Source organism: Halictus rubicundus, chromosome 1 (genome assembly GCF_050948215.1).
Source record: "Halictus rubicundus isolate RS-2024b chromosome 1, iyHalRubi1_principal, whole genome shotgun sequence".
In the NCBI taxonomy this organism is placed as follows: domain Eukaryota; kingdom Metazoa; phylum Arthropoda; class Insecta; order Hymenoptera; family Halictidae; genus Halictus; species Halictus rubicundus.
Genome location: NC_135149.1, coordinates 22,830,153 through 22,843,061, shown reverse-complemented (window position 1 = coordinate 22,843,061; position 12,909 = coordinate 22,830,153). Strand labels below are relative to the sequence as shown.

The 12,909-nt window shown below is 34.8% G+C and overlaps 3 protein-coding genes across 6 annotated transcripts; 2 read left to right on the top strand and 1 right to left on the bottom strand.

Moving 5' to 3' along the window:
• Window positions 1-137: 137 nt before the first annotated feature.
• Window positions 138-2,185, top strand: Rps9 (ribosomal protein S9). 2 transcript variants are annotated; one of them, XR_013082904.1, is made up of 5 exons: window positions 138-278; window positions 770-1,008; window positions 1,221-1,407; window positions 1,667-1,854; window positions 1,966-2,185. XR_013082904.1 is itself a non-coding variant. In XM_076794658.1 (4 exons), the coding sequence occupies exons 2-4, from the start codon at window positions 786-788 to the stop codon at window positions 2,135-2,137; spliced, it is 582 nt and encodes a 193-aa protein (XP_076650773.1). In that variant the 5' UTR covers window positions 139-278; window positions 770-785; the 3' UTR covers window positions 2,138-2,185. The 2 variants fall into 2 exon arrangements, 1 of the variants encoding a protein (XP_076650773.1); XM_076794658.1 differs by lacking the exon at window positions 1,667-1,854 and having other exon boundaries at window positions 139-278.
• Window positions 2,186-2,998: 813 nt separating this feature from the next.
• Eif3b (eukaryotic translation initiation factor 3 subunit B) lies at window positions 2,999-6,958 on the top strand. 2 transcript variants are annotated; one of them, XM_076794558.1, is made up of 11 exons: window positions 2,999-3,227; window positions 3,459-3,654; window positions 3,827-4,139; window positions 4,224-4,580; window positions 4,655-4,797; window positions 4,867-5,002; window positions 5,089-5,284; window positions 5,362-5,542; window positions 5,863-6,103; window positions 6,176-6,284; window positions 6,369-6,958. In XM_076794558.1, exons 1-11 carry the CDS (start codon window positions 3,092-3,094, stop codon window positions 6,467-6,469), a joined length of 2,109 nt encoding a protein of 702 aa, XP_076650673.1. In that variant the 5' UTR covers window positions 2,999-3,091; the 3' UTR covers window positions 6,470-6,958. The 2 variants fall into 2 exon arrangements, with proteins under 2 accessions (XP_076650673.1, XP_076650662.1); XM_076794547.1 differs by having other exon boundaries at window positions 5,077-5,284.
• Window positions 6,954-10,267, bottom strand: Pgs1 (Phosphatidylglycerophosphate synthase 1). 2 transcript variants are annotated; one of them, XM_076794579.1, is made up of 9 exons: window positions 10,142-10,267; window positions 9,884-10,065; window positions 8,905-9,100; window positions 8,709-8,831; window positions 8,352-8,629; window positions 7,994-8,268; window positions 7,666-7,902; window positions 7,392-7,601; window positions 6,954-7,312 (listed from the first exon to the last, which is right to left on the bottom strand). In XM_076794579.1, exons 2-9 carry the CDS (start codon window positions 9,913-9,915, stop codon window positions 7,110-7,112), a joined length of 1,554 nt encoding a protein of 517 aa, XP_076650694.1. In that variant the 5' UTR covers window positions 9,916-10,065; window positions 10,142-10,267; the 3' UTR covers window positions 6,954-7,109. The 2 variants fall into 2 exon arrangements, with proteins under 2 accessions (XP_076650694.1, XP_076650685.1); XM_076794570.1 differs by having other exon boundaries at window positions 9,884-10,216.
• Between the last annotated feature and the right edge of the window lie 2,642 nt (window positions 10,268-12,909).

Below are 12,909 nucleotides of genomic sequence, written 5' to 3'. Positions count from 1 at the left end.
TTGCTTAATCAATAATGTTTTGTCGTGTTAGGGGTATACATAAAATATATTTGTTTATCGTGAAAAATATTAAATACACCTTGTCATTAATATTTTGTATGAAAAGAAATTTACAATGGGGTACTGCACTTTTAAAATTAGTTCTCGTGGAAATAATTTTAACTTCCTGTTCCGGCGCTGCATTCGCTGTATGTAGACATATGTAGTTTCCGTCCGAGAGATTCGGCCATTTCTTTTCCAGTTGTGACGACGAGTAGTCGGTGTACTTAGGTGACTGAGTAAGTACAATTCATTCCTCAAGTATTCTTGAAATCACTATTTTTTAACCATATAGGACATTATTATAATAGCTCTATTAGAAAATTATATAAATTCGAATAATATGTAGTATAGTATTCCTTCGTTTTCATTGCAAAGTTCGTCGAGCATGTGTAACCTTTCAACCACGTGTCTCGGTTTTTCTTAGTCAGATTTTAGTAGATTTGTGGTATCTTAATAGTTCTAATTAACATAAACGTATGTGTACGTAATTAAATTTAATATAGTGAAAGTAAATGAAGTATTTTTATTAATATTCACACTATTAAATTGTGAGTCATAATGAGGTTATCCGTGTTCATAATAGTTGTTCATTCTACTTGAAATAAATTAAATAAATCGTACATCATAAAATACAATGGACATTTATTACGATTGCTGATATATTTTAAGATTTAATAATTTTATTTTCTCTACTAAAGGTTTTACTAATTTGCTTTATTACTTATAGGTAACGACTATTCAAAATGGTAAACGGACGAATTCCGTCCGTCTTTTCGAAGACTTATGTCACACCCAGGAGACCTTACGAGAAGGCTCGTTTAGATCAGGAGTTACGTATTATCGGTGAATACGGTCTGCGTAACAAACGTGAAGTATGGAGAGTCAAGTATACTCTCGCAAACATCAGAAAAGCTGCTCGTGAGCTGCTTACTCTTGAAGAGAAAGATCCCAAACGTCTGTTTGAAGGTATTGTATCAATTGCTTGTAATATACGTACAATTTTTAATTTCCACTAATAATAGAGTTTCTGCTAAAAAGATGATGAATAATAACATATACTATTCTGACACCTCTTGACCTAAAATTTTGAGGATTCAATGTTTGAACTGAATACTAATTTTCAGTTCACATTTATATTTTGTTTGTGTACTCTGTTTGATTGAAGTTTCTGTTATCAGGAAACGCTCTGTTGCGTCGTCTGGTAAGAATTGGTGTATTGGATGAGAGTCGAATGAAGCTCGATTACGTTCTCGGCTTGAAGATCGAAGATTTCTTGGAAAGGCGTCTCCAAACACAAGTATTCAAATTGGGACTCGCCAAGTCTATTCATCACGCTCGTGTGCTCATTCGCCAGCGTCACATCCGGTTGGTATTTTCAGACGCGGATATTTGTAAGCCTTAAAACTTGGGCAAGAAATATCTGGTCATTTACAGATGGTTTCTAATCTTTTAAGGCGATATCAAATTCCTGGTCTAATCACCAGTTTAGACGTATCTGATGACTATTCTGGTTTCATAACCAGGAGACATTTTAAAGAATATTTATCTACTGTTAACAACGATACTAATACCAAAACTGACTCATACTTACAATTAGAACATAATAGTCTTTTGACTACCACAGGTATCCAAACGATTTACCCGGTTGATACCTGAAAATGTTTAAAAACCGTGACTTTTAAATATGGATGAGCAATTACGATGTTAATCTTGAGAGCTGTTTTTGTTTCAGACAGGCCACTTGAGTGTCAGGAAACTGGCACTCAACGTCTGTCATTGTACTAGCGGATCTATGCACATTGATAATAATTGGTATTTACTTTGATCATTAAATAACTTCGCGGTAATGTACTAAAAAGAAACAGGAGAATCAATGTGTCTTATAAATATAGACGCAAACATGAAAAATATGTCCTGTTTCAGAGTACGCAAACAGGTGGTGAACATTCCATCGTTCATCGTGCGTTTAGATTCGCAAAAGCACATTGACTTCTCACTGAAATCGCCGTTCGGTAGTGGCAGACCTGGCCGTGTAAAGAGGAAGAACCTGCGCAAGGGAAGCGGCGGAGCTGCTCCAGAAGAGGAAGAAGATTAAACAATGATGTAATACTTTAATAAAAGTATGTTTTAAATACAGAAAGAAGTGTGTTCCCTACTTTATCCAATCTTCACCTGTTAAGAAAAATAGTATAATTGTAGTCGTATTGCCCGTGCATCTCGCTTTAGTGTACAAAATAGAATGAATGTGAAGGTATTACAAGAGCATACGAGAATACAGAAATATCTATTTTTACTAACTCGTTCTGTATAACCTGTTAACTTGCTCTAATGTTAGTACGTTGGATCATAGAAAAATATTTTTAAACGATTGTATTTTTCTAGTACCTCGTATTAAAAATCCACACTTTTTAAATCTAACTGATCCAGTAATGTTACATGACTATAATTTATATATTTCAATGTAAGCAAATATTCTAGAAGTAATAATGTATACAGAGTTTGTTAATAAATAAATTTATGAATCTGTACAAAATGCAAAGGTGACTACGTGAACTTAGTATAATAATGGACATCAGGGTTGACAACATCTTACATTTAAAAACTCGCAAGTAGAAAGCACATGTGCCCACGCATGTTGCGAGCAGCAGCTTTTATTATAATATCTCATCTCTGTTATCTCAAAACCTTTAATTATTGTAATTCATTCTTGCCTAAACGATTGAAATCATTATAACATACGTAACAATTCTATTCGATTCTTTTTCTCAGTACATTTGGTCCCCGTCATTAGCCAATATGGAAGCTAGTGACTGTAATTCACTGTAATTTGCAGGAATTTCACGATCCATAGACCGATTAAGAAAATAAAATTCTTAATCGTCATCGATAAGATAAATATCAATGTGATTGTGACAACATTGGCCAATAGTATTCATTGCGAATCAAATGTAATTTTGACCACTTCCATCTCTCAAAGGCTGCATTAAATGCATAAGGGTGACCTGCTGCCACTTTCACTCGACACTCCGTGTGCTTAGAGGTTTCCACCATGGCGAAGAAAACGTTGGCGGACAAAACGCCTCAAAACGAAGATTCTGTGAAAAATAATGACGATGCATTGAACGACGATGAAGAAGCAAGTTTTAGTGACCCTGAAGGATTTGTCGACGATATCTCCGACGACGGTAAACCTGATCTTTAATGAATGACACGAAACACAACCTGCGGTGCAATGACTGAAGGCATGGCTACGCATAGTCGCAAATGTGGCACGCGTACATAACCTCTACAGTCACGAGTACTTTGCTTCTCTCTCATCGAAATTCGTTAGAATGTAGCACACACATTGCAAAATAAAGTCTCTTCGTACAATATGAACATAAAAAAATAAATGCTCATGCTTTTTATATTTACAGAACTTCTTGGTGACATATTGAAGCTAAAGCCATCAGAGACAGATGGAGTGGAATCGGTGATTGTCATTGACGGTGTTCCTCAAGTTGAACCAGAAAGATTAGAAAAACTTCAGTCGGTTATTAGTAAAGTCTTAGGAAAATTTGGTACCATAGTAAATCAATACTACCCTAAGAATGAAAACGGTCACACAAAAGGGTACGTTTATCTGTTCTAAGATCTACAACCTATTGTCTCTCAATCTACGTATTATGTTGTCGTTTGATTTTATGATAGTGTAAAAAATGTTATATTGATTGGACAAACAAATTTATATGAGTATATTACACGTACTAAATATAATTATAAATTTGTCTTTTTTTTATTGCAGATACATATTTCTAGAGTATAATAATCCTCTGAATGCCTTAGCAGCCGCTCAATCTGTAAATAATTACAAAATTGACAAGCAACACACGTTTAAAGTAAACTTGTTTACTGATTTCAAAAAGTTCGAAGAGATTTCTGAAGAGTGGGAGCCACCTAAACCACAACCATTCAAAGCAGCAACAGACTTGCATTACTATCTTTTAGAACCAGATGCTTATGATCAGTTTTGTGTACTTTGTGGTAATGGCCCCTCTGTTACCGTTCAGGTTTGGCAGAACTCTGCACCTGAGCCAACATTACTTGAAGAGCGTTCTGTAAGATATTGTTTGGTTAGCTTATGATATGAATTATGAATTGTGTTGTTCATTTTATGTACAATAATTATTTATTTCGAACAGCGTTGGACAGAGACTTATGTCAAGTGGTCTCCACTGGGAACATATTTGGCAACATTTCACAAACTGGGTGTTGCATTGTGGGGAGGTCCACAATTCTTGCAACAAGCGAAATTCAGTCAGAAGGGTGTCGAATGCATTGATTTCTCGCCTTGTGAACGTTACCTAGTGACTTACACTCCTCGAACTGATCTTGGTTCTGATCAGAAGCGACTCGTAATTTGGGACATTTTAACCGTACAGGAGAAACGTTCGTTCCATGCAGATGGTTCTTCTGTGTGGCCCATCTTCCGATGGTCATACGATGACAAATATCTTGCTCGTATGGGCGAAGATATTTTGAGTGTTTATGAAACACCGGTATGCTTTCTATTCTTAACACTGTACAAGATACAGTTACTCGAATTATTATTAATTGACTCATAAACTTTCAGTCATTTGGATTGTTAGATAAGAAAAGTATAAAGATTCCTGGAATCAGAGATTTCAGTTGGTCTCCAACAGATAACGTTCTTGCCTACTGGGTACCGGAAGACAAAGATGTTCCAGCTAGAGTGACCCTTCTCGAAATTCCAAAGTAATAATTTTAACAGATTTAGTTTACGTTCGTACCTTCATACACATATTAATTATTATTTTATTTCAGCCGTAATGAAATACGTAACAAGAATTTGTTCAACGTAGCCGACTGTAAGATTTACTGGCAAAAGTCTGGTGATTATCTTTGCGTGAAAGTAGACCGTTTCGCTAAGCGCAAGGAAAAAACAGAACAGAAGTATACGGTACTTATATTTATTTTTTAATACGATTTGAAAAAATTTGAAACTGTTTATTGTATATGCATAATCATTTAAAGGTTTATTACCAGGGTATGTCGTACAATTTCGAAATTTTTCATATGAGAGAAAAACAAATCCCCGTCGACAGTGTCGAAATAAAAGAACCAATCCATGCATTTGCATGGGAACCTGTTGGAAGTAAATTCGCTATTATTCATGGTGAAATTCCAAGCGTAAATGTCAGTTTCTATGAAGTACGATACGGCCATCAGCCGGCACTTCTCAGTAAGTCTCATGAAGTGTTTAATAGTTGAGAATATAACAAGGGTATTGTATGTATTAATATTTGTTTCATATAACAGAGAAATTGGAGAAGAAAGCCTGCAACCATTTATTCTGGTCACCTTCCGGACAATTTATTGTTCTCGCGGGATTGACAACCATGGCAGGCGCTTTGGAGTTCATTGATACTAACGATTTTACTATCATGAACTCAACTGACCATTATCAAACGTCTGACGTGGAGTGGGACCCTACCGGGCGGTGAGAATATATTTGAATAGGTGTCTAGAAGAAGGGCATATGTTGCATTTTATGAAGTTTACAGGAAGATGTAAACATAATTTGTTGCCCATTGCAGCAATGAGCGAATAGGCTAGTGTACATAGTAATTAAAATTTTCACTTCTTAAAGTGGAAGGAGGACACGTATGTTGCAGTAGTAGATTCTTTCAGTTTTTAACTCTTTTTCGTAAATTTCACGAAATGTATCATACTCCCTTTTACTAGGCATCCATTCATTTATGTTTGTATTACCTGCAGATTTTAATGAGCAAAACGATTTAAACGTGCATATTGTTACAGATACGTTGTAACAGCCGTTTCTAGCTGGAAGACCAGCGTTGATAATGGATACTGGATATGGACCTTCCAAGGACGTATCTTGAAAAGAGTTAATCTTAATCAATTCAACCAACTGTTATGGCGACCAAGACCGCCAACATTGCTAACGGCAGAACAAATTAAAGAAATTAAGAAGAACTTGAAGAAATATTCTGCTCAATTCGAGAGCAAAGATCGCATGCGATTAACGCGTGCTTCGAAGGTATTTAATTTTAGAAAAGCGGTACATATCTACAATTTGTGGAACACGTTTATCGATTAAATTATTTTGTAGGAATTGATTGAGAAACGATGTGCAGCCATGAAGTCATTTGAAGAATACAGATCGCAACGCATACAAGAATGGAACAACCAAAAGAAACGCCGTTTAGAATTACGTAATAGTACGTAACAAAATAATCCTCCTACCCTTGAGTACGAGTAATTAATATGTGTAATATCGAAACAATTTTTTTTTCTTTCTCCAGATATCGATACCGATGAATTAGATTCTGATTCGAAGAATGTGGAGGAAGAAGTAATCGAATTTTTCGTCAAGGAAGAAACATTCGTTATCGACGACAAATAAAACTTTGTGGAAGAAACTTTCCTCTATCTGCCATTTTTGGAAATCTCTAGTGCAAAACCGATTCAATCATTTGTGCAAAGTGTCATCGAAACAGTAATCTTCAGGGGTCACATGAACCGTGACTCCCAATAGTGGACAATGACTATTCTAAGTGGTTACGAACAGTTTTTCTTATATTACTTCTGCAGTTTAATTCGAATCATTTCTATCGTATCGACGTTTCGTATAAAACGCCGTAATCGTAGTACTATAAAGTTTTATCACGTTCCATACAGGATAGTATGTCAATCAGCAAATAATTATTATCAGTATAACCTCAGAATAATGTACTTTTTATTTATCAAACCCATATGACACGGATCGATCAAATCAATCGTATTTATTAACGGAGGAGGACTATTAAACTTTTTATTTATATTTTTTCACTAATTTTAAACATTGTACATTATACAAATAGAAAAGACTATATAAATCAATAATCCGATTGAATGGTTCTTATTTATATCTTTATTTTATACAGTCAGCGTATTTCGTCATCCAGCGAGTGTTATAAACTCGCATAAATTAATTTTCTCTTTTACATAAATTAAATACAGTTTCAATCGAGTACGGTAGGCATTCAGCACATACAACATATTATTTAGAAATAATATTTAAATAGAACTACCGCGGCGCATACCCAGGTCGGAGGAATTCTATCTTGCTCCGAAAATGTTCTCTTTGTTACTGGTTTTGCAGATGCAAATAACCGTTCGTATTCTTTTTGTAATTCACTCTGTAACGTCTGGTTTTTTGTCATCACAGCAATTTGAGTTTCCAAATCTTTGTTTACCGATCTGTAACCTGAAATCAATCATTCTTCCAGTTATTCGAAGGTATTAGATGTTATACATCTCGTATTTATTTTAACCATAAATTTTACCAAAATTTGGCGATCCGATAAGTGTAAGATTCGGTTTTTCTTGTCCAGGCAGGGAATACCATAATCCTTTCGCGTGATATGTCCATCCAGGTTTTATAAATTCCCACAGTTGAATCCTGTTTTCTTGACCCATTTTGGAACAACGTTTAATGAACGACTCCTCTATTTTTGTGTAGGCTGCTGGAATACCGCCAGCAACACCTTTTGCAGCTAAACATGATATTTATTTTAACTCCGAAAAATCGAATTTTTCATTTATGCTGATTCAACGTACAGAAAAAACCATTGGCAGTTGGATGTGCTGTCAAAAGATGGCATGTTCCTTGACAGTCCTTAAATAATGCATCGCTGTATTCCGAAGTTAAATTAAAATAGCCTGTCGCTAATCTAAGTATTGCACCAGGTTGTGATGTTTGTAAAAGTTTTAATGTTATCTGACTGTCGTGATATATATTTAACTGACCCATTTGTATCAACGGGAAAATCCACGTATCCGCGCCGGAATCTTTGGCTATCGAGATTATTTTAATTAACATTTTGTCTCAAACAATTTATACTTATATACATATATACGTATATATTTATAATAAAAATTTACATACATATTTTTTCAACATTGGAACGTTTCTCTAATTCCCTCTGGAAAAGAGTTTTCACACCGTATGCGGCTTCTTCGATAAACTTTATTGGTTTATCTTTAAAGGGATGAGCATTTGCGGTAGAATTTAATACTGCGGTACCATCTGGTCGAAGGAGAAAACTAAATTCTCCTACTTTTTCAATCAGTTCACTATAAAAATCACAAAGCTCTTTGCAGTCCCTGATTACAAAATAACGATCTTGTCTGTTCGTGAAGTAATCATTACTAAGATTAGCACTGAAAAGAGTGAATTTATGTTTCAGTTTGTGCACAGCAAAAATTGTCTTGTGCGAAAGTAGAAATTTGATTTGATTATTCACCCACTAATTATTAGATCGTTATCTATCATATATAATTTCATATGTTGCAATCCTACTAATTCATTGAAACGATCTGGGATGATCATCTTTAAGATACCTCGTAACTTAGGGGTATGATACAAGAATATCTGACAGCAATGACCATATTTACCATTAAGCAAGGGTTCCAACATTTTACGCGAATTTAATTTACCTCTAGATCCTCTCATGTAATCTAGCAATAGTTTAACTTCAACGTTACCATTACTTAATTTTAAAGCTTGATCTATAGCCTCTACCTATAAAAGAAGAAAACATCAACATAATCAATTATCTCCTTTTCATTATGCTTTTAGTTACCAAGTATACAATACTTACTAAATCTGATTCTAATTTTCCTGTGCCTAGATAGAGTGATGCAAATACTATTCTCTTCTTTGCATTTTTACATTTTTCTACAAGTGTTGAATAAAATATACTCGGTTCGTGAATTATTGTAATCTGAAAAGGAAAAATGTATTGAATGTTTAATCTATTCGTTTCATTTTTTATTTACTTCCTTCTTTGTCTTTACCTTAGAAGCATTCACAGGAAAACAAGGAGCAGCCTTGTACAACCAAGACAATGTATGGAACTCGGATTGTGCCATCTCAACTTCAAAAATTTTTTCCTCGTCTAGCATTGCTATCTGTATATTCCTCGTGACTAGGGATCCATTGTAAGTCTTAAGATTTGTATTGTTATTTATTAACAGCTTCGTCGAAGGAAACCTGTATACATATAGTTGGGGTAAAAAATAATTGGATAGAGGTGATAATCATTATAAATTTGATTGATTATACACCGTTATTGTATATACATTATCCAGGCAAAATTTGCATTTGATATTTATAGTTTTGTATAAATAAATAATATTTAATGGAGAAGTGACCTAACTGTACAAGGACAAAAATAACTAGACACATAATAAGTAATAACAACAATGATCAATACTTAGTGTTACCCTTATTTATTAAATATAATTTATTTATAAAGGATGTGGATATTAATTTCAATTTTTCACTGAATAAGAAATATACAATGGTAATACATAGTAAATAAAATCTAGGTATATAAACATACAAATGTGTTGATTAAATATCATTAATAAACATTTTCACCTCTATCCATTCACTTTTGTCCTCGATTGTGTAATTGAATAAAATGAAGTAGAAAACCTTTGCTTCAGTTAAGTGACCAAGATTACATCAGTTACATTTATAAAATGTCAAATATCGTGTATTGAAATCGATCTTAACAAGAAGCTCATTGACACGTTTCCAATAAAAATTTATATATCAACAAGTGATATAAGTGACAAGTCCACTCTCGGGGTATTGAATTTCGTCTAAACATTTCTTGACATTTCACAAAATCAATCAAAAGTTGGCAAAACGTGTGATACACCTTTTTTACGTCAAACGTGCACAAGGTTAACACGCGTTTATTTTGCTTCAAATTACTAAAATTCGATGCGACACGCATCGTGTGCAATTTTCTCGGGCTTTACTCACCGTTTCAAACTTGTCCAGATCACACTATGCATGGGTAGTTTTTCATATAATAAATCATCAAGAAATAAATGTTTCAAATCGCAAACTAAACTCTTCCCTCGCGAATACGAAATTCAGCACGCGCGATCTCCTGGACTTTCCATGCACCATGACGATAGGAATCATAGACTCATAAAGCATGACTCAATGAAAAGAGAAACTAATTATATTAGGATATTCGATAAATGGTTCAGAGCCTTAACTCCTTATTGTAATTACTTGTGCATTTATTATGAGCCATATCAGAATATAAAATCCCAAATCCATGTCCTAAATTTAGTTTTGAATGCACGTAGCTGTGCAATCACAGACGAGGTATTGGAGTAGATCAATCACCCAATGTATTTTTTTGTCTCACGTCCGCGGGGCTCTATGTAGAGCCCCCTTACCATTTTTGTGTCACATCCTACCATATCGGTCAGAACTAATTTAGTGGAACTAATATCACAGACGAGATGTAGGAATAGGCCAGTTCAGTCATCTCATCTTATGCTGTTCTTGTCGCACCAGGTCGCACGACATGAAATACCGTGAGAATGTTCATGGTTTACAAGTTATTCTGTACCTTGAATTCTATTACCTACCTTTACCAAAAAATTAGGTGGCAACATGGCCAAAGGAGTGCTTGTCGACATTATTGGAAAAAGAAGTTGTTATGAACATTACACAGCCAGAAATAATAAATTCATCAGTTTATTGTGTTCGATAATTTAATGCGTGCGAATATTCATGGTTTAAAAGTTATTCTGTATCTTGAGTTCTATTAATTATTTTTGCTAAAAAATTAGATGGCAAGATGGTTAAGGGAGTGCTTGTCGATGTAGTTGGCAGAAATAATTATTATGAACATTAACCAGCTGGAAATAATCAATTTACCAGTTAATTGTGTTCGATAAATTAATGCGTGCGAATATGCATGGCTTTAAAGTTATTCCCTATCTCGAGTTCTATAATTTATTTCTACTAAATAATTAGATGACAAGATGGTGAAGGGAGTGCTTGTTGATATCATTACCAAGAGAAATTGTTATAAATATTAAATAGCCAGAAATAACAAATTTATCGATAATTACTATCCCGGCGATCGAGATCTACCGAAATTAATTGGGGTGGGAGAGTTGCGCACCGCGGACCGCGCTCGGTCAGTCAGTCGAGGTTGGTCGAGGTTGGTCGAGGTCAGTCGAGGTGCGCACTCAGAAGGGAGCGGAAGTGCTGCGGGACCAGACGGGCGAAGGACCTTGGAATTGACCAGAGGTTCTCCAGAGCTGCCCTTGCTTACCCTGGCCTACTCTTGCCTACCTTTGAGTTGACCAGGGACTCTCCAGAGCTGCAGTAGACATCACTGGCCTACCTTGGTCCACCTTAATCCTACTCTGGATAGCTAATCCTACTAAGGGTTTCAATAAGAGCGATTGAATTTTGTCATTACATGTAGATTATGTATTTATCCTTTTTTTATTCTATAATAATTACAGAATATTTATTGTTGAATAATCATTATTTTATAAATATCGCAATAATTTCCAAATTAATTTTAAATTCTGTTGTTTTTTTAGAATGTTACTTTCATATTTTCTACACCTATAAACTATCGATTACAAAACAATGATTACAATGGTGAACAATAAGGAAAATAAGAAGACAATAAGAGTGTAGTGAAATTATACAATAAAAAATAATTATTTTCCAAGCAATTACAGAACGGATTATGTCAGCATCCTACGTTTATTTATTACCTATGATGTCACTGACGTTTTTTACGTAGTTCACGAGCAAATGTTCTATTTTCGTAGAGAGTGCGTTACACGTTTGGCGATGTTGGTATTTGAGATCAGTGATAGTTTCACGTTCTTATTTCCACAACCGACGAGAGTATCTCGACATTGGGGCCATTACCGACCGCTCCCAGAATCCACCTGGGACCCACTTTGAGGCTCGCGGTGGTCGGCAGTCTTTGAAAATCTGTCGTCGGTGACCACATCATCTTTTTGCATGGAACAGAACCGGAAAAATCTCTAATGTAGGATCTCGGGAAAAATGAGGGGCACGCACCGCCGCCGCGGGAATCGAACCCACGGCCTCACTCTGGTGGTAGCCGATCGACTAACGCGCTCACCCACGGAACCCTCCCGTTCTTCCCGATCTCCTACATACTTTTGATCTGGGGGTCCCGCGATCCTACACTAATTAACATAAATTAAATATAATATTAATTGTAATGATAAGTATTTTAATTTTTTCCAATTTTTTAGTTGCAAACTCTAGTTGTAAAAAATGAAAAACCCGGAAAAATTGGAACAATTACAGATTTCATATCGAAGTTTGAAAGCGACCATTCTGAACATTAATTTAATAATAAGGCATTGTCATCAACATATTAATTAAAAAAATTTTTTCTTTCATGAATAAATATTTTTTTCCACCTCCTAACCATAGGATTTTTACTAGATGACTTTAAAAACATATTTGAACTATTTTTAAATAATTTTACACGAAAACATTGTGGCTTACTCTTTATTTCATTGTTCTTCTAATCTTTTATTGGCTGCATTACAGCTCTGTTTAGCAGTATCAGAGAGGAATCCTCTCTGACGGTATCTCGTCGGTGGAAAGAGCCCTCGTAGTACGGGGTCCGTACCATTTCGCAAGAACTGAATATTCTGTATACTTAATTTTTACGGAGGCTATACATGTAAATATATGGCGTGTGTATTTGAACGGTGGAAATAGTATTTATGAAGAATGTATTAAAAAGCACGAAATAGAGTAAAATTAATTCTATACACCTCCAAAAGAAAAGAATTACAATTCTAACTGTTGATCGACTAATATTGCATCAAAGACCCATCAAAATGACCACAATAATTAGTACTATGGTAAGTTACCTCCACTGTTTAAACAATTCCCTAAGATTACTGAAGTGATAAATTAAACGTCAGAGATAAGAAATATATCAACTTTAAAGTGTAATATACACATGATTTAGT